At 43.7% G+C, this 21,487-nt stretch overlaps 2 protein-coding genes across 7 annotated transcripts in view; one reads left to right on the forward strand and one right to left on the reverse strand.

The window, feature by feature from the left end:
- Positions 1–2,527, reverse strand: part of Eif4e (eukaryotic translation initiation factor 4E) — a 41,262-nt gene extending 38,735 nt beyond the window's left edge. Inside the window, exon 1 of one of the 2 annotated variants that reach the window (XM_050121772.1) lies at positions 2,385–2,527. In XM_050121772.1, coding sequence (XP_049977729.1) covers positions 2,385–2,402 — 18 coding nt within the window. In that variant the 5' untranslated portion in view covers positions 2,403–2,527. The remainder of the gene's footprint in view (positions 1–2,384) is intronic. The other variant, XM_050121773.1, reaches the window with a different exon arrangement.
- Rap1gds1 (Rap1 GTPase-GDP dissociation stimulator 1) overlaps positions 1–21,487 on the forward strand; it is a 575,856-nt gene that overhangs the window by 509,358 nt on the left and 45,011 nt on the right. The window lies entirely within an intron of this gene.

Consider the following 21,487-nt stretch of genomic DNA (forward strand, 5'->3'; position numbering starts at 1 on the left):
GGGGCTAAAGAAACTTACATGCTAAATGAAAATAGCAATGATCAAATAAGATTGCAAGCTTCAATACAGTTCCTCAAGTGATCCAATAGTAAAATAAATCAGCTGCTTTAAAAAACTGGAAAAGCACTAGTGTAGTTTACTAAACTAGTAGAATATGATTAGTATGCACCAGGCCCTGAGCTGAAATAAAGCACCAAAATCAAATCTTTTTGCTTTTCAAGACAGGGTTTCTCTGTGTAGCCCTAGCTGTCCTGGAACTCACTCTGTAGACCAGGCTGGCCTCGAACTCTTTCCACCAGCCTCTGCCTCCAAAGTGTTGGGATTAAAGGCATGAGTCACCATAGCCAAGCTCCAAAAACAAATCTTAAAAATATTAAAAAGAATACCACATGACTAGTCTAGAAGCAGGGGTACCTCAATGCCATTCTGCACATTATCCTCAACTAGTTTCAATGCAACTTTCACAACAGGAACATCACTAGGAGTATTTCGCCTCTAGCCCCACCACAGGCAGCAAGGCCCTATAAGAACTCACAATGAACAAGTACAGACCATACTTTGTACAACTTTGTACTCTAAATCTCACTCCTTACCCCACCCTAAAAATATCAGCAGCTCTGTACTGACTCAGAACAAAATCTAAAGACTCTAAATTGAGGCTTTAACACAATCCAAGACTTAAATGTAACTCAAGTATCACATAACACACTGCTATTTTATTGCTCAGGATCTTCTCAATTTTGCCTCTATCACCCATATTTTCCCCTAACACTTGGTAGAGAAAGGTAGAAGATTCAGTAAGATGTAGACATCAGAACCTGTCAGGAGAGTTTAAGTTAAATGTAAAGCTTCCCTCTTGTTTTTACATAACACGGATACTCTTAAAGTCAGTTAATTTCACTAGCAATTTGTGAGGCATTTTTGCAGACAACCAAATTGCCATGAAAACTGATATCAATAAAGAACAGTAAATCGTGCCAAAAAAAAGTTGCCTCGAATTCTGCCAAGATAAGTCCGTTTTGCAAACTAATCAAATATCTTTAGTCTATAGGTGAGTTTTTAAAAATTTAAAAATATCTGGCAAAGGTAGCCTACAAAGGTTTCTTGTTGCTAGTCTATACCTTTAATCAGTGACATTCCTTAAAAAAAAAAAAAAAAAAAAAAAAACCTGGGATGGATGGTCATTGAGCCAGCTGCTGGCAAATCCAAACCATGACAAACACGTAAGACACCACTCTTCTGCCTTCCGGGTAACTACCAACGTGCTGCTCGGTGAGCATCTCGCTTCAATCAATTTCGGAATAGAGCTTTAATTAAGAGGAAAGCAGTGCAGGGTAGGTGGGGGTAAAAATGCCAAATGAAAAAGCAGTATTGAGGGGCCGGAGTTCAGCAAAGACACTTGAATCTCGATCCTCTGGACTCCAAACGCTGTCCTTTGACTTCCACACGCGAGCCACGGCACGCGCTGCAGTCCCCATGCTAATTTCCTTTTTCATTTAAGTAAAGGCAATCCTGAAAGTTTCTATTTCCAATAATAGTGTTCGCTGGCTATCTTCCAGACGATCGAGTCGCGTCAGAGCACAAGAATCTACCGAGTCGTCGGAAGCGTGCGCGCTGCGCCGGGAAGATGAATGAATGGAAGCCCGGCGCGTGTGAAAGGCAGGTCTGCGTCCAGCCGACCCGCGGCTGCGATCTGTAGGCCTCGCTCCTCCCCCCTCCACTTCTCCATGACAGCCCCGTCCCGGTGTGGAGGGGCCGGGACAATGTGATCACCTTCTCAGCGGCCCCACTTGCCCGGCCCCGAGAGGTGCGCGGCGCGACCCCGGGGCGTGCGTCCTCCCCACTCGACCCCGCAGCGCCGCGGCTCTCCGCGGGCTGCGCTCGCCCTCTTGCCGCGCCCCTCCCTCCCGGCCCCGCGCGCCTACTGGCCCCGCCAGCCCACCCTCCTCCGCATCCAGCGCCGCCCCGCACGAGGATCCCGGCAGCGAAGGCGCAGCTGCCCCCAGGCTTCTCCCTCCGGCTCCTTCCAGGCCGGGTTCACCGCCCACCCGCCCCGCCGAGCACGGTGCCCGCTAAGAGCCCGCCCCGCGCCCCCGGGACCCGGCGCCGATCCCCGCGCCGGCCCGAGCCGCCACCTCGGGGCCCGCGCGGCGCCCCTCCCCCACCGCCCCGGTGCCCGAGCCCCCACACGGCGTGTGCGCTCCACGCTGCCGCCGCCAGCCTCCCGGCGCCAAGGCTGTCCGCGGAAGGTCAGGCCGGGGGACAGGGGCCGGACGCGGCCGGGTGCGCTGTGCGCGCCGGGAACGCCGTCCCGCGGGGAGTCCCTGAGCGGAGGGAGCCGGAGCGCGGGGACCTCGGGGGTGGGGGCCGAAGGCAATACTCACCGGTTCCACAGTCGCCATCTTAGATCGATCTGATCGCACAACCGCTCCTGAAGGGGGGGCGAGAGGAAAAAAATGAGATTCAAACCGGATTGGCCGGCTCCTGCCCACGTGACGGACGTGTCCGTTTGGCCCTGGCGGCGCCTGCGCAAGACTGCAGCTGCGTGGGGACCGAGAGGCTTCTGGGAAGTGGAGTCTCTTTTTTTCCTTAAGGCGAAGTTTTTTTTTTCTCTTTAAAAAAAAAAAAATTGATCACGTGGTCGCTGGCGAGGATGCGCGGCTCCCGGCGCCGCGGGTGCTTGCTGCAGAGTAGGTTTTAGGCCTCTGCGGTGCTGCGAGCAGAGCTCCGGTCGCAGTCACTCACTGCGGGGCATTCCTGCTGTGCCCTTTGTCGCCCAGTCTTCCCATCTTTCCTAGAAGATTGGGAACTGCAAGGCTCAGCACACGCAAGAAGGCTTCATTTGCTTAGCTGAGGTTCTAGGACAAGTTGCTTGTGTGTTTTTTTATTTAGTTTTCTTTTCGCCTCCCACCATTTTCTCTTGGTTTCAGAAAGAGGCGGCGATGGAGAGTCGTTGATGCGGTCTGCGTTCCCCTTGTCCCCGGTCCACTAACGCGGGTGGTCACTTGTTTCCATCGCTGCCCTTAGCGGGTGGGCGGGCTAGCCCACGGTACCCACTCGCACGCTTTGGGGGAGAGGGGTGTGCACGCGTCGGCTTTTCCTGTTCCCAGTCCTGAGATGAATTGCGTCAGGGTTGAATCTTGCTGGACGTAAAAAGTTTGGAAGTTCTGTCCAATCGGTTTCAGTATTCTGCTTGAACGTGAACGGAAATAGCCTACGTCCAGGTGCCAGCCAGGGAAGCCACTCGGGGCTCCGCTGACTCAGCCCTGGACTGAAGGTCAGGAGTCGTTAAGCCGGGTCAACTATGACTCTTGACATTGACTCATGCTCCTTAGGCGAGTGACTTAATCGCTCGGTGCCTCAGCTTTTTCATTTATGAACCAAAGATGATAATACACTTACCTCACAAGGGTGTGCTGTGGTAAGGACTGTAACCACTTTGAAAACGCTTCGGAATCTCAATGCTTAGCAGCAAGCGCGTGCCTTCCTAAGGACCAGCTGCCTCTCCTCCGCTACTGTTCAGTAGTTTTCTTCTCCTGATACAGACTAACCCAGGCTAACCTCGAACTTGCGGTGCAAGGGAGGATAGCCTTGCTTGAGCTGTAGATCTTCCTGCCTCCACCTCCCAAAGTACTGGGAGTGCTGGCTAGTGCGGGGTGGGGGTGGGGTAATGCGGAGATAGGGATGGAACCCAGGGTTTCCTGAGTGCGAGGGGAGCCCCGTACCAACTGAGCGACATCCCCAACCCTTTACAATGTTTTAAGCTTTTCTTTTGTTTGCTTTGTTACGTTGCCTTGTACACCAATGCAGTTTTAAACTTTCAAAATCTTTTTTTTTTCTTTTCAAATGTAGCTGCTCTCAGCAGAAGCTTTAGTTGAGGAAAGTATGTTCATAACAATTTCTAACAAACAGAAATGTGTCCCCACGCTGGCATGCTGCATTTTCTTCTAAGTTGCTGAGCTATCGTTTCTCAAGACAGTGTTGAGTTCTAATGAGGAAGACGGATCTCATTGCTGTTTCCACGGGGCTTAAGAATGCTATCTCCAGGAAAAGCAGTACGAGCTGGCTATCTGTGCCTGCCTCCTCCCGGAGTTGCTGTTGTCTGGAGCTGTGTCATGGCTATTATTGAGTGCATAATGGATGCTTGGGTTGACTAACACATAATTGAGGCTGTGTAAGAACTCAAAGCCAATACCCTGTTGATGTTTTTCTTTACCAGAATGGCAGAAATGATTTAAATGAAAGCGTTTGTTTACTCAGCACCAGTAGATTCTAAAGTAGAAACAGTTCTGCAAACAGCTTGGTGAATTTCTCTGCACAAATCGGTTCCACTAACCAAAGGAATTACAGTTGATCCCTCTATTTTCTGTTGTTTGCAAAATGATAGCTGGTTAACTTAGGTGAAAAGACAGCATGGAGTGCTGGGAGCATAGCTCAGTAGAGGACTCACCTAGCAGGCCCCATCACTACATAAACCCAGCATTCTGAAGGCGCAGTACTCCAGATTCAGCTACATGGCAAGTTCCAGGTCAGCCAAAGCAACATGAGAATCCCTATTCAAGGAAAGAAAAGACAAGATAGCATAAATATCCTGTTTTATTAAGCTGCAAGAAAATATCCCAATGAGCCGAATAGCTACTGATATAAAACTTGTGTTTGAAATGGCTTTCATTTATATTGTATTTTCCTTCAACCTTCCTCCTCTATTGTCAATCAAGACTCATATTTGGGGCTAGGGTGTAGCTCAGAGATAGAATGTTTGCCTAAGACTGTCTAGATTCCATTCCCAGTACTCCTGGCCTCCCCTTCTCTCCCCTCTCAAAAAAAAAAAAAAAAAAAAAAAAACCTTGTACTTTTACAGTACTTATGTATGCCCCATTCTTTATATAGTTTAATTGATCTCCATATTTGTATATGACTTGTTTCATATTTTTGACATTTCAGATGTGTTTGCCTAGTGTCAAGACGAAGATTTCATCAGATCAAATATATGGTGGCCAGGCTTTATGTGTTATGTCTGTCTGTATGTGACTGATTTAGTTTTCCTTAGTTATTTGTTGAGTCAGAGTCTTGCAATGTGTGATCTTGAACTCACAGACTCAAAGGATCCTCCCACCTCCTCCTCCAGAGAAGTTGGAACTAAAGGCGTAGGCTGCTGTGCCCAGCTCTGTGCTAATCTTAAATGCACACAGCAGAATATATTATGTCTTATCTACGTATAAAACATGTCTTTATCACCTTGCGACCATGTCTATGCTGGTTTATTTAAAAAAAAAAGTTTAATTTTGAGTCAGACTTATGAATGAGAGATGGTGTTGTAATGCTGCCCTATATGACGGGGTTGTCTAGGTCACACACAACTATTTTGGCCCAGCGTAGTATCACTGTATATATGCATTCCTTATAATCCTAGGCTGATTGAATGTTACTAAGCATTAGTAAATAATGATGTTTTTTTCACTATAATATATTCCTCAGAATGGTATATTACCAGTGCTTTGTAGATTTAAGTAACGTTGAGGTTTCAAACAATTTGATAGAGCACATTAGTCGTTTTCAGATGTATACTTTGTCTCTGGAGTTCTCGTTCCCTGGTTTAGATGAATGAAGCCACTGTTTTGCCAGACTATTCGACTGTGTTTCTGTGGTGATAAAGCTTGCCTGAAGATCAGAGTGCAGAGCTAAGCCACCAGTTAGCCATAGAGGCCAGGTAGTGGTGGCACGCACCTTTAATCCTAGCACTTGGGATGCAGAGGCAGGCGGATCTCTGTGAGTTCCAGGCCAGCCTGGGCTACAGAGATTGATCCAGTCTCAAAGAGAAACAGAGTTCACATCCTTGATCCCAGCACTTGGATCACATGCCTTTAATCCCAGCATTGGGGAGATGGAGACGGGAAGGGATATGGTTGGGCAGAGAGAGGAACATAAGACAGGAGGAGAGGAGCTCAGGCATTCAGTTGAGGACTTGTAGAGACAGGATACTCCATTCGATCTGAGGATTTCGTAGAGGTAAGGACTAGTGGCTGGCTGCTCCGTTTCTCTGGTCTTTCAGCTTCCACCCCCTAATATCTGACTCTGGGTTTTTATTACTAAGACCAATTAGAAATCACACTGCAGCTGGGCACACACCTTTAATCCCAGCGCTCAGGGAGGCAAACACAGGTGGACCTCTGTGAGTTCGAGTTCCAGGACAGGCACCAAAGACCCTGTCTTGAAAAATCAAAAAAATAAAAATAAAAAATAAAGAAAAAGAAATCATGCTGCATACTTCAAACTAATCACACCTGCTATGATCTGTATAAAATTATTACTGCTCACTATCTTGGATTTTCATTATTGTTTTTACTTAAACAAGCTTTAGAAGTCCAGATGTTCATAGTTCCTCATAAATACTAAGCAGCCATTTTTCTTAAGTCGGCTTTGAGACAGAGAGTATGAAGTTGGGTGATCAATTACCTCAGTGTTGTAAGCTGAACAGTACCTAGAAATAAATTCTAGCTACATCTTCCCCTTCGATCTCTCTTCCTTGAGATACAATACTGCCTGAACTATAATTTATGATCTACTTTTAGTCTTGTCATTTTTCCTTCAGAAAAGATTCAACTCAGTGTTTTCTACATGAAAATTAGCCTTAGAAATTATTCCTGTAGCTAAGAACGTCTAGGGTGGTGTCAAACTCTCATACTACAAACACTGCTGCTCACTGTGTGTGGATCACGGACAGATGGCTTTAGTCAGTCTGTGTCTCGTTTTTCTCATGAATTATATTGTTTTATTTGGTTACAGTAAGGAATAGTGACTGTTTCATGTAGTGTGTTTGGAATAGTTTCTAGAACACAGCAAACATTCAACGTTACTGATCATTGGAGTGACAAAATATTACATTGATGTAAATTTCTTTCTTAGTTTTCTTTTTCTTTTATTTTCTCTTTGGTTTTTCGAGACAGGGTTTTTCTGTCTTTGGAGCCTGTCCTGGAACTAGCTGTTGTTGACGAGGCTGGCCTCGAACTCACAGAGATCCGCCTGCCTCTGCCTCCCGAGTGCTATGATTAAAGGCATACGCCACCACCCATCTTGATTTAATTTTCTTTGTCAGATATTAGACAAATGCTCTATCATTGAGCTATTTACAGCCCTCTTTTTATTCTTTATTCTAAGACAGGGCTCACTAAGTTGCCCAAACTGGCCATGAACTCACTTTGTATCCCAGGCAGAACTTGAATTTTCATTACTTTGTATCAACCTTCCATATAGGTGGCATTATAGACCTTTGCCACCAAGCCAGGCTTCTTCCTTTTTTGTTGCTGCTGCTGCTACTGTTTTTAAGACAGAGACTCACAGTGTAGCTCAGGCTGGCCTGGAACTGCCTAGTCCTCCTTTATCTGTTCCCTGAGTACTGAGTGAGCCTGAGTGTGTGCCACCCTACCTGGCAACAGAAATTTATTGTTTCTTCTCTTTCAGTAAAATGTACTATGTGTAAGAGTTCCTTTGCCTCAAGAACCAACTGCTGCTTGTTATCTTTTTAGGATAGTTCCAGCTTGTGTAACTAAAAAGTCAGTTAACATGGATTGGTCTCCTGTAATGTGCCAAGTAATTTTCATATGCGTCACTTCATTTGACTTTTTTTTTTTTTTCGAGACAGGGTTTCTCTGTGGTTTTGGAGCCTGTCCTGGAACTAGCTCTTGTAGACCAGGCTGGTCTCAAACTCACAGAGATCCGCCTGCCTCTGCCTCCCAAGTGCTGGGATTAAAGGCGTGCGCCACCACCGCCCAGCTTTCATTTGACTTTTATAATCATGTGAATGAAACACATCATTCCTGTTTGTTGTTGTTTAAACATAAACAGAGCCGTTGCTATTAAGTGGCATGTCAAAATCCACAGATACAAACCATTCTTCTCCGCTCCCAGGATTCATGCTTTCACACCATAGTTGCTTTCTTCTGATTGGGTCTTCCAGATGATGCTCATTTTTCTTTGAAATTTTTAAAACTGGTTTTTGGTGTATATGTATATGATGGGCTGGGGGTGATGGTGGCAGGAAGTGAATGTGGAACCCAGAGGACAACATGGTAAAATCTGTTCTCTCTTCCTACCTTTGCAGGTGTTCAGCAAATCAAGCTCGGGTCATCAAGTTTGCCCAGTAGGCACCTTCACCAGCGAGCCAACTCCTTGTCACCCACTGGGCATCCCATTGGCTCTCTTCAAAGCACCTCTAATTACAAGTTGGTCTGCAGGCCTGACAAGAAAGCATCGAGGGGGCACTAAGTCATGGGAACCATGTGCTCAGTTAAGGCTATTTAAAGACACATGAAATAAATATAGGCACTTCCCTCCTGGATTTTGAAATCTGGCTGGTATACTAAGTCATGAGGTATAAATAATCCAGTGTCCATATGAAGAGGCGTGACTAAGAAGCAAGAGGGTGCAGCGAACCACAAGGCACCCTATGAGGAGTGGCCCGGTCACATAATTGCTTCCCTCATTTCATCCAAGCCTCTGTCCCATGTCATCTGACAGATGCCTTCCTTGCTCACCCTTGTAAACTAGCTTCCCCATTACTCTGTCACAACCCTGCTTTATTTTGCCCTTACTCTAGGCTTGACCTCATGCCAAACATTCTTTAATTATTGATCACCTCTGACATGAAGATACTAGCTTCTGGATGATCTGTGGGACACCGTGTAATATTTAGAGGAAGCTCAAAGACATTTTTTTCCTAAAAAAGTCCAGCCTTAGGACTAATAAAGTAACTATCAGGAAAAATCCCTCAGTGTATGCCAGCTAAGTCTTTTGTGTGGGTACCTCATTCAGAACAGCAGTCTGAAGTAGGCACGCCTGGTAGTTCAGGTGAGGGAGCCGCTCTTGGCCAGTCTATGAGACAGACCAGATTGTAACTGAACTGCATAATGAAGCCCATACTCCAAAATAGTGGCTTGGGTAACGTGGAAAATTCATGTAAGTCATATATTAGGCCAATAATAAGGTTAAATAAAAATAATTACTTTATACGATTGAAATCTGGATTTAGACCAGGTCATCCTCTCACAAAAAAAAATGACATAGAGATTTAATATTGATTATGAAAGCTTGGTCTTAGCTTGGGCGTGTTTCTAACTAGCTCTTATAACTTAAATGAACCCATAGTTTTAAATCTACATTCTCCCACGGCTCATTACCTCATCTCCTCATGGTGCTTCCTCTGCATCTGACTGGCCACTCCACCGTTCTTCTTCCTAGAGGTCTCTCTGTCCAGAAGTCCCGCTATACCTCCTGCCTACATATTGGCTGTTAGCTTTCTATTAAACCAATCACAGTGACACATCTTCATAAATATAAAGGAATATTTCACAACTTTTCGCCCTTTTTGTCTGAAACAAGTTTCAATTCAAACACAGTAAAACTATGTACAATAGGAACAATTATAAGGTAAGAATTACATTTATTGGTGACTATAAATTTGATTGTTATAGATGACTATTAACCTGTATTTCTTATTATTCTAACTAGCTTTTAAGGACTAAAATTTTACATTTTTAAATGAGCTGTATAGATACAATACCTTAAACAGAAATAGAAACATATATACAGTATAACAAAAATAACCTTAAATTTGTATCAGTATACAAAAATCCATACTAATGTAAAATATTTTGAGATTAGTGGTTGTTTAAAAGTAGACTCAACAATCCACCCTTTAATCCCATCGTTTCTATACTATACCCTTTTTCCCATTAGAAAGAAATTCCTGAATCTGATCTCCTTTGTTTCCCTTTATACCTGACCTTGACCCGGCACAGTTTGTAACTAGCCCCTCCCCCCCCCAATCGATAACAAACATCCATAACCCACCAAACAACCAAAAACCAAATAGTCTGTGAGGCTGGATCACCTCACTAGCAGCCTTGAAGCTGTTGTGAGTGCAGAACTCAGGAAACTGCCACCAATAGTGTTGCTCCTAGAGGCTGGACCACTTGTGCTACCTGTTTTCATTGGTGTCTGGTCCCCTTGCTCTGAAAACACACAAACTTTCAAAAGTAACATATATCTGCATTAACACAAGCAGGGGGTCTCTTCTCATCAAAGCTGATCTCTATCAACCTTGAATGAATCCACAGCTTTTCATTTTCTATGGCTACAAAAGCATAACCTCTTCCACAATGTAACATATTTTTTTACTTCCATTTTGAAGTTAAGACATTTGGCCGGGCAGAGGTGGTGCATGCCTTTAATACCAGCAAGAGGGAGGCAGAGGTGGGTGTATCTCTGTGAGTTCAAGGCCAGCTTGGTCTACAAGAGTTAGTTCCAGGACAGGCTCCAAAGCTACAGAGAAACCCTGTCTTGAAAAAAAAAATTAAAATATGTAGGTTGGTTCAATTTAGCAGTTTCCACAATCCAATGTCTCTTAGCTATTTTTTGCTCATCAGCAATCATAAAATTTAAAGTCAACAAGGTCCATGTAGAATCCAAATTCTCTGAATTTTCCATCTTTACATGGCTTATCCTTTTATACTATTTTATTCTCTCTTTAAAGACTTTATCTTATTTATAAACTATATTTTTCATCCTTTTCTTTTTTTAAGCCTCATACATGTTTAAAAACATATTGTACCTTTTTAGAGGTTTTATGTGTCTGGACCTGGGCTTATTCAGCATCTGTAGCATTCACTGATCAAATGAGCCAAATCTTCAACTGCTATGTCAGCTACTGGCGTGGCTCAGTTTAGTATGGCACTGGTGGGTGGCTCCAATCAGCAGGCGGTCTCAGTAGGCTGAGCCTATCTCTATCTGAGACCTTGCCAAGTTTGACTTCTGTGTTTTTTCTTTCTCCTTCCTTCCTTCCTTCCTTTCTTTTTTTTTTTTCTTTCAAGCATTCTCAGGCCTTATGTGGATATATGTGGACAGACATTGGCCACCCCATACAGATGGAATTTTCTCTGGGCTGCTGGCTCACAAAAACGACACCCACCTATACCTCCTGCCCAGCTATTGACTGTTTAGCTTTTTATTAAACCAACCACAGCGATATATCTTCACACAGTGTAAAGGAATATTCCACAACACCTGGGTGAAATAAAAAACGCATGGGATAAAATCAGTAACCTTTAGAAAGAAATCAGCATTGTAAATAATTGTCAAGGGGCTAAATGCAACTATTGGATTTCAAGGTTTTAAAGACCGAGTCTTTTTTCAATGCTAGAGTCAGCTAACACTTCGCTCCACAAAATAGGAGTGCTCTAAAGAGTCAAGCAAAGAAGGTTAGACTCATAAACATAGAAGACTGATGAAAACAGAAATAAGACCAAAAACAGATAGGTCATTTCCAAGTTCTTGGCCATGTAAGATGAAATAATAGGAAGATTTTGACAGTCTCGATTCATCTCAGTGGAAGGATTAAAGCGGGGGGGGGGGGGGGGGTTGTTATTATACGACCTCAGACTGGTCTTTGGGGGAATTTTGGCTCTTACCTCTCTAATGCTAATAAACAGTTTAGTTTCATTATGGCGATGGACCATTATTTGGGTCCAGTGTAGGAACGTGATCTAAAACAATGGCCTTTAATTTTCATTTAGAGTACCCAAAATTTAAATCAGAGATCTGGTTGAGGGAAACAGTCCAGGTCTTCATTGCTCCATACACTGACTTTACATACAGTGTTGATTCATCAGGAGCAGCGCTCGCAACCTATAAGAAACGTAGATGACAATGCTTGGACTGTGTCCACCTGTCCCAGGGACAAGGCTTCCAGGGTGCAAATGCAAATCCAGTTCTTGGAGATATTGCCTCAGGACACAACTAATTCACCGCAATTTCAGACTCACCAAGCAACCATACAGATAATCCTACATTTCCATATTTATTTGCACATAGAGCTTCTAAGGAAATACAGATGTGCACACAATCGTAGTTAGGTTGTTTTAAGTCACTTTCTAAAGGGGTCCTTGACTTCTGGGGTTATTTACTTGTTGTAACTGTTTTCTGTGGGAGAAGCTGAAAGAAAGTTCCTCATTGGACTGCATCTCCTCTGTGTCCTGAGATTGGGAAGACCCCTGAGGAAATGCCATCCTGGGGGGACTGTCTGGGTGGTTGACATCCTACACCAGCGTTTCCCATATGCTTCACTTTCTTTTCTTTCTTTTTTCTTTTTTTCCTGGTTTTTAAGACAGGATTTCTCAGTAGATAAAGAGCCAATCCTGGAACTTGCCCTGTTGTAGACCAAGCTGGCCTTGAACACACAGATATCTGCCTGCCTCTGCCTCCCGAGTGCTGGGATTAAAGGCGTGTGCCACCACCGCCCGGCTCTGGAAATTCTTTTTAAAGAGTAGTTTAGTGCTAGGAAGTGGTGGTGCACATCTTTAATCTCAGCACTCAGGAGGCAGAGGCCAGCCTGCTCTACAGAGCTAGTTCCAGTACAACAGAGAAACACTGTCTTGAAAAACAGAGAGAGAGAGAGAGAGAGAGAGAGAGAGAGAGAGAGAGAGAGAGAGAGACAAGTAAGTGTAGAGAACAGACAATTCACTGTGTGATGAAGGGTCTAGAAACACCATGTTGCTGTCAACAGGAAGTTTTCTTCTCTTAAAAACAATCCCAATGTTGGGTTGGAGAGATGGTTCAGTACTTAAGAGCACTTGCTGCTCTTACAGAGAGACTGGGTTCAGCTTCCAGGACCTATATGGTGACTTACAACCATCTGGGGGATGGATGCCCTCTTCTGGCCTCTACAGGTATCAGGCAGACACATGGTGCATATACATGCAAGCAAATCACTCATACACATGAAAACCTTTTTTTAAAAAAATATAATAATAAATGTTGGTGTTATCCAGAAAAAAATATGTAACAAGTTCATTATAATTATAATAAACTACTGAAACATGCTCAACGATTTACTCTGAATTGTATTAGTGTTCGCTTCTTGAGTGTCCTGCTTTTATTTCTGTTGTGATGATAAAAATGCCCTGACTAAGGCTGGAGAGATGGCTCAGTGGTTAAGAGCATTGCCTGCTCTTCCAAAGGTCCTGAGTTCAATTCCCAGCAACCACATGGTGGCTCACAACCATCTGTAATAAGGTCTGGTGCTCTCTTCTGGCCTTTGGCATACACACAGATAGACTATTGTATACATAATAAATAATAAATATTTTTTCAAAAAATGCCCTGACTAAAGCAACTTTAAAGGAGAAAGAATTGACTTGACTTACAAGTCTAGAATCCAATCACCGAAGGGAAGTCATGGGAAGAACTTGAAGCAACTAGTCATGTCCACAGTCATGAGCAGGAAAAGGACAGAGGTAGGCATGCCTACTCATGCTCAGCCAGCTCTCTGCCATGGTACAGTCCAGGGTTCCCTGTCTCGGGAGTGGAGCTGCTCACAGTGGGCTGGGTGGTCCCACATCAATTGACGTTAGTAATCAAGGCAATCCCTCACAAATGTGCCCAGAGAACCAGATCCAAAAATACCTCATTGAGAATCTTCCCAGGTGATTCTAGAATGTGTCAAGCTGACAATTGAAGCTACCCATCACAATGAGTGCCTGTATTCTTAATTTCAGAGTTTGAGAGACTCTGCCTTTCATTGTATATTCACAACACTGCTTAAAAACCAAGATATGCTCAAAGAACTAATGTCCCAAGCATTCAAAGCTGCTGCCCGACAAAGTCAGGGTGTGGCCATCATATAGAGATTGCCATTCTATATTAGTATAATTTCCTTCTCCAAGAAGTTGATCTGGGGAGATTTCCATACTTCTAGCTCTACTCTGTTATTCAATGGTCCTAGCCTCTTCTTTCCATCAGGTCCTCCACTGTAATTGTGGACCAGGCTCCAAGATTGCTGTAACCAAATCTTGAGGGATAACTCTATTACAAGTTGACCATGAGTTTAACATCTGCTTCAAAATGGTGAATGCATGCCATATGAGACTATTGCTTCCTTGAATCTCCTTAAATCCAACATTGCCACAGCAGTCCAGTCAGCTCTTACAGAGCCTCGGGGATATCTATAATTTGGCAATTCCTGTAAGGTACTGGAAATATTAAGGTTGGTTGTTTGAAAACCTCAGGCTGTTTTTATCTAACCTTATAATGCAATGCTGAAATTATTTCTCCATTAAATTTCTCTGTCTGGATTTGAATATTTCTATGATCTGTTTATTAAGTTTTTCTAAGGCCTGTATCTTGGCACTTGTATCAAACAACATTTTCAGAGAAAACTAAGAATTATCAAGATGATAATTAACATTATGTCAATCACAGTTGATTATTACTTCATTTCAATTTTTTCATTTTTAAATCATGCATCACGTAATCATACAGAGACCTAACTCTATTGTAATTCTGTTTCCCATTTTTTTTTAATGCGGGAGGAAAAACTTTTAAAACTAATTTTAACTAATTCCTCCCTTTAAGAATTCCCAATTTTCTCAGCAAACCTGCCACTGATGCTGTTGATGAAGTGTGGGGCTGACTGCTGCTGTGTAGAACAGTACAAGCCTGACTGGATGGCAAGGCAGAGACCTAGTTTGGCAGCAGCCAGAGAAGGGGGTCCAGGGGAAGGACATCAGGAAAGAAGAAAGGAAAACCGCAGGGCGGTGATTCCAGCCCTGTGTGGCTCCAACCTATGCCTGTGGCTGCAAAGCCACAGACCAACGACTTTTTTATGAATTTGTGCCCCAAAAGTTGGGTGCCAAATGTAGGATGAATTCTTATTGGTCTTAATAATAAAAGTCTGGGGTCAGCTATAGGGATTAATGCTGAAGATCAGAGAAGTAGAGTGGCGAGCCACTAGAGAGTTCTTCCCTCTACCAATGCTCAGACCAAAGGGGCGATCCTGTCTCTACTAATCCTCAGATTGTATCTCCAGACTGCATCTGAGCGCCTGTCCCCTCCCTCCTTATATTCCTCTCTCCATCCAGCCATATCCTTTCTCATCTCTACTGCCCTGGTGCTGGGATTAAAGGTGTGAGCCACCACCACCTGTCTCTGTTTCTCTTTGAGACTAGATCAGTCTAGTGTAGCTTAGGGTGGCCTTGAGCTCACAGAGATCTGTCTGCTTGTCTCCTGAGTGCAGGGTTGTTAGAGGTGTCTGCACGGATTAGAGGTGTGTGCCACCACTGCCTGACCTCTAAGGCTAACTAGTGACTTAGCTCTGCACACTGATCTTCAGGCAAGCTTTATTTGTAGATTACAAACAAAGTATCACTTCAACTCTGTCTCAAAATTTTAAAAACAAGAGTAAATATAAGTGATTGTCATATCAAGGAAACATGCTGTATAGTTTAAAATTGTTCCATCCACTTTCGTCCTTTGCTGAGTGGCACGTGCTTAAGGATGATAAGAACTTGGAACACACTTCCTCATCTCTCAGGAGTCTGACATCATGCCTTATCAGACCCCATATGTGAGGCCCTGCCCTTATGAATGGACTCATTCATGGATGCGATTAATTAATCAATTAATGGTTTATTTCGAGAATAGGTTTGCACTGGGCATAGCGGTGCGCACCTTTAATCCCAGCACTCAGGAGGCAGATGCATGTGACTCTCTATGAGTTTGAGGTCAGCCTGGTCTACAGAGTGAGACCCTGTCTCAAAACACAAAACAAAAACAGAATAAGTATGCTAGAAAAGCCAGTTTAGCTAGAGCCGTGCCCATTCCTGTCTCTCTAAATGGGGACTCTACCAGTACGAAGGCTACATAGATGTGACTCTGTGGCCTTGGCGCGCGCACGGGGCGGGGGGGGGGGGGGGGGGGGGGGGGGGGGGGGGGGGGGGGGGGGGGGGGGGTGTAAAAGTGAGCCGAAACAAGCTGCTTTCGCTATAAACGGCCTGGTTAGTGGTGTTATATTAGCAACAGAAAATGGGCTAAGATATGAAGAATGTGCTTTTTGCCCCCAAGATTACTTTGTCGTTTTGTAACTGGTTTTGACTGGAAAAATAAGCATACAATATATATGTGTATATTCTATGCGCCTTGATCATACTCAGCTCCTTTCATCCCTTTGATGATTTTAAAACAAATTGTCAGTATTCTTACTACTAAACACTTCAAAATGCCCGTCACTGAGGAGGGCTCACTATTTGTTTGCAGCATGCTTCTTTAGACTAAATTTATACAAAATAAAATGTACAAATACTAGTAATGCATTGAAAGGATTTTAGCAGATAAAAAGAGTTGTACAATGCAAGACTTTATCAAGATGGAAATGTTATAAAAACACAAGAAAGAGTCAAGAGAACATGTAAGATATTTTGACCAGCCCTCTTTCCTAAGCAAATACAGCTCTTTCCCCCAACAGCCCCACTGTTCTGATTCCTTCGCAGTCAGTTGGGATAGTTCTACTGTTTCAAGCAAGTGCAGTTATATACTATGTACTTTTCTTTGCTTTTTAGTTTTTTGGGACAGGGTTTCTCTGTGTAGCCCTGGCTGTCCTGGAACTTCCTCTGTAGTAGACCTGACTGGCCTCGAACTCAGAGATCCACCTGTCTGCTGTGGGAACTCCTTTAGCCAATAGCTTTTAAGATACTGGCTCATTATGGGTGTGGCTACCTGTACTATATATACAGATGTTAAAAAAAAAAAAAGTGTGCAGCCCCTTGGCTGCTGGATTTGGTTCCTGTTCCCTGCTCATGCAGAGGACTGCTGATCTGTGAGTCTACCCGTCAATAAAGAGACCTTTTTATTATACTCCATTCTGAGCTAGTGTGGGATTACTTTATTGTAATCGACCACACCTGCCTCTGTCTCCCAGAGACTTCTGGAATTAAAAGCATGCACCGCCACAGCCCAACCACTGTGTACTTTCTAACATGGCTACTCTCAGTGTATATGGAAGTCCATATGTTCTGTATTATCAAACATCCTATACATGCTTTTTTAAAGTGTATACTTAGGTACCTCATTATCTCTGGCATGACTTTTTTTTTTTACTTAGCATAGATTAATTATAAATGATAATGGGTTTTATTATGAGGTTTTGGCCTGGTGCTCACTGTATAGGATTACAGGTACCTCCATGCTCAATTTAAGAAAATTTTCAAGACGTTAATGTTGAGGGCTGGAGAAATGGCTTGGTGGCTAAGAGCACGAGCACGTGCACTCTTGCAGAGGACTCGAGTTCAGTTCCCAGCACCCACACCAAGTGACTGGCAACTGCTTGTCTCCTGCCCCAGGGTGCTGGCACTTCTGGCCTCTACAGGCACCAGGACCACTGACCCTGCCAGCCTCCACAGGAGTCTTTGCTGACATGCATGTACCTGACACATACATACATAGAATTTAAAGTTTTTAATCTTTAAATTAGAACTGGGTGTTACGGTGCATACCCTTAATCCCAGCTCTTGGTAGGTCGAGGCAAGCAGATCTCTGAGTCCGAGGCCATCCTGGTGTGCGTGTTGAGATCCAGGGAAGCCGAGCCTATTTAATGAGACTCTGTCTCAAAGACAACTAAATAAACCAGGCGCTGGTGTTGCACACCTTTAATCCCAGCACTTGGGAGGCAGAGACAGGCAGATCTCTGAGTTCGAGGCCAGCCTGGTCTACAAAGTGAGTTCCAGGATAGCCAGAGCTGTTACCCAGAGAGCCTGTCTCAAAAAAACAAACAAACAAAAAGATAAAGACAAATAAAAGAATACTAATTAATTTGATTTATAGCTCACCAAGAGAATGCAAACAGAATTGATGAAAGGTATATTTTTTTTAACTATAAAAATATATCCACTATGCAAGGAGGGACTATGTGTGATTCTCTTTCTTGCTCTCTTCCTCTCCTTCCTTACATTGAAAATAGAATTTTTTAAACCAGTGTTATCGACTTCTGGCCCAAATATTTCATCTATGACTCTACTCCCTGCACACTGTCAGTCAGGTGCTTAGGGATGGAGAGCTTGTATTCTCCTTGTGTCCTTGTGTCCAACCCACTTGATCATGCACGGTTAGCCCTTGAATAAACTGCACCCTGGGTTTACATCTTTTGAGAGTAAATAGAAAAAAACAGAGCTCTGAACAGTTATGAAAATTGGACAACAAAAATTGGACATTTTTTGTTCTGGGCCGCCGACGTGGCTGAACAAGTCCAAGCCCTTGTTGTGCAAGCCCCACAACCCGACTTGGTCTTTGAACCCATAAAAAGCCAGATGCTCTACTTCCTGTATTCCCATGGGAAGATGGGAAATAGAGATAAGAGAATGACCCAGAAGCCTTCCAGCCAGCTAGCCCTGCGTGCTCAAAGTGACAGAAACAAGAACAAAAGATACCCTGTCTTGACAAGGTTCTGAGAAAGAACAGACACCCAGAATTTGTTTTCTGTTCCCCACATGCACACTTTGGGATGTGGGCACACACATATGCGCACGCGCACACACACTGAAGCAGAATAAGGTAGAGAAGACCAGTTATTAGGCCAGATACTGATTTCATGATTCATTTAGTGATTTACGTAAAGCACAGTTTGTATTACCTATTTGTCAGGCGTGACTTCCCTCGCTACCTGGAACAAAATGACCTGGAGAAATAGCCGAAACAATGGGTCATTGCCCTTAATAACCTGCTGACTGTTGCATACACTTCTGTCAAATCTTTCTTACCCCAACCTTATGATTTTAGGGTATAACATGAGAGTACAAACTGGACCCAGGATCAAAACGTTCAGGAGCTGTCAGAGCTCCTGACATGGCTCCACTGCTAGTATATCGTATCTGATATCTTCCACTCTCATTAGTGCTAAAAATACTTATTCCAGAGATATTTCTGCAATGGCACAAAATAATAAAATATTAGAGCCCCGTGTCCCTCGGGACGGCATGACTGATCTAGCACAATGGAGCCAGAAGCTCGACTATCTGGAGCACCCTGAATGGTTTTATGTCCCTGGTTCTCTCTGAGCAGCTAATATCCTGAGATTGAAACAGCGTCCCCCATTGCCACTGATAAGTTTTGTAGGCTTTTATTAATTCAAGGGAAATTTCCAAAGTAAAGTTTCCTCCCTGTTAATTAGAATTGTTATCATCTAAACAAAGCAATATTCCTTCAACGGAAGATTTACCTTTCCGAGGTACAGAATAAGCACAAGAGAAATTGCCCACGAGTCTCTTCGTGGAAATAACTAAACAAAGACAGTAGCGTAAGTGGATCTTAGGGACAGAGCTTGAGCGACTCCAGAAATTCCTCTCTTCCCTACGCTCTGCGTGTCTGTGTCGCGCTCTCAGTGAAAACTGGCTTTCTCCAAACTGCAGGAAACCCAGCTCCCAGGGATTCTGAACCTCACTGACATCTTTACGCTACATTTGTTCTGATTCACATGGTTCATGGATCCTTCCTAAAGCCGTTCAATTAAAGGAAGAACTCCAGGTACTCACACCTGGGCTAATCAATGATACATAGCAGGAATGGGTGACGAGACTGGTCAGATTTCTGGCCCAGCCTGAGAGCGACACCGGACATTTGTGATCACTGAAAACCTTCCCTACGAGTCGGTGTAGGAAGAGGGAGGAGCTGGTTACAGGAAAGCGGAGGAATGACACATTGCCAACAGTGTAGTATTTGCCACAACAGATAATGCCGGACAAGCCCTTGACTAACAGCACGCAGTAACTAGCCAGCTTGACCAAATAAAACATCATAACATGAATGAGCTCTGACAATAGAGGAACAACAGAAGCACTTTTCCAAGCGGTAACGGGAGACCACCAGAAAGACACGCATCCATGCATCAGCAACAATGACGTCTGAGAAATAAGCAGGGGAGGGGGCCATGGAAGGACGCTGACATTTTGTGCTTGTATAAGCGTTTAAGTTTTTTACAAATATGTAGATATATGCATCTGTAATATAGAGAAACAAGTAAACAGCAAGGCCCAAAATTCCTTAAAAAGTTTTGTAAGCAGTGGTAAAAGGGGAATACAGTGTACTGAGAACATACCAGATGCCATGGGTAACACAGAGAATGGAATGCCGTGCATTCTATGTCTTTGAAATGGGGGAGGGGTGTTCTACTCTTTAAAGAAAAGAATACACAAAGAAAACGCACCCAAGCGGACACCATAGGTAAGGTGGTTCCATGCAATCTGGACGGATAAGAGAAAATTACACAATGAGTGTAATAAACCTATTACAATCAATAAAATATAAATAAAAATTTGACTGGAAACCAGTAAAAATATTTCTGTGGTTCTTGATATAGACCTATAGCAAATAATTTAACTCATCATCACCGAAATGTTGGAGGTAGAAATGTAGAGTTTATAGAACTACGGAATAAGGCATGATGCGAAGAAGCCGGAGCACGGAGGTGGAGCGCTTAAGGAAAAGCGCTGCCTGGCTAGGAGGAAATCGAGACTTGGTTTACAAGCTTGCAGCCTGTCAGCTGCTACTCCAAACTGAGACAAAAATCTCGCTTCAGAGTGACACCCTCCCTCCTTTTTCCTAAGAAGCACTAACATGATTGCTTTTCATTAAGTGAGAGTAAGAACTCCAGAGCCTCTCGTTCCTTTCCCTGCCCCTCCCGATATTTCCCGGCATGCAAATGTTCATAGAAAGCACCGAGACCCCTAAGTGAAAAGGAGCCAAGACCTTGACCCCTTCCTTTCTGGTAATTCCAATTTATTAGATCTATCTGATTAGATGGACCTAAGGGGTGTCATGGGGCCGAAAAGAGCAGTAATTCACAGGAATTAATCAAGAAGAAACATCTGGAGAGGAGTGCGAGCCTAGGTGGTTCAGCACACGGCGGACCAAAAGCTGTTCATCACTTCACATTCTACTCGCCTTGGGGGATTTGTTCTCCAATAAAAGTCATAACGCTACAGCTTTAGAGCCCCGAGTCCCTCAGGACGGCATGACTGATCTAGCACAATGGAGCCAGAAGCTCGACTATCTGCAGTACCCTGAATAGTTTTACTTCCCTGGGTCTCTCTGAGCAGCTAATATCCTGGGATTAAAGCAGCCTCGCCTCCACACTGGCAAGTTTTGTAGGCTTTTTAATAATTCAAGGGAAATTTCCAAAGTAAAGTTTTCTCCCTGATAATTAGAGATTGTCAAAATTAAATTAAAAAGTACAACTTTTTGGTAGACTATTGGATTGTGATTTTTTTTTTCTTTTGGATCAGGGGTTTCTCTGTGTAGCCCTTTCTGTTCTGGTACTCCCTTTGTAGACCAAGCTGACTTCTAACTCAGAGATCCTCCTACCCCTGACTCCGGAGCTCTGGGACTAAAAGCATGTGCCAACACACCCTGCCATTTCCCTTATTTTCAAATTCTTTTTTTTTTAATATTTATTTATTTATTATGTATACAATATTCTGTCTGTGTGTATGTCTGCAGGCCAGAAGAGGGTGCCAGACCTCTTTACAGATGGTTGTGAGCCACCATGTGGTTGCTGGGAATTGAACTCAGGACCTTTGGAAGAGCAGGCAATGCTCTTAACCACTGAGCCATCTCTCCAGCCCATTATTTTCAAATTCTTGAAAGTTATAGTAAAATAATGCTTTACAAA

The sequence above is a fragment of the Alexandromys fortis genome, unplaced genomic scaffold, assembly GCF_014885135.2.
Source record: "Alexandromys fortis isolate MF-2015 unplaced genomic scaffold, M_Fortis_MF-2015_v1.1 scaffold_196, whole genome shotgun sequence".
Taxonomy (NCBI): Eukaryota; Metazoa; Chordata; class Mammalia; order Rodentia; family Cricetidae; genus Alexandromys; species Alexandromys fortis.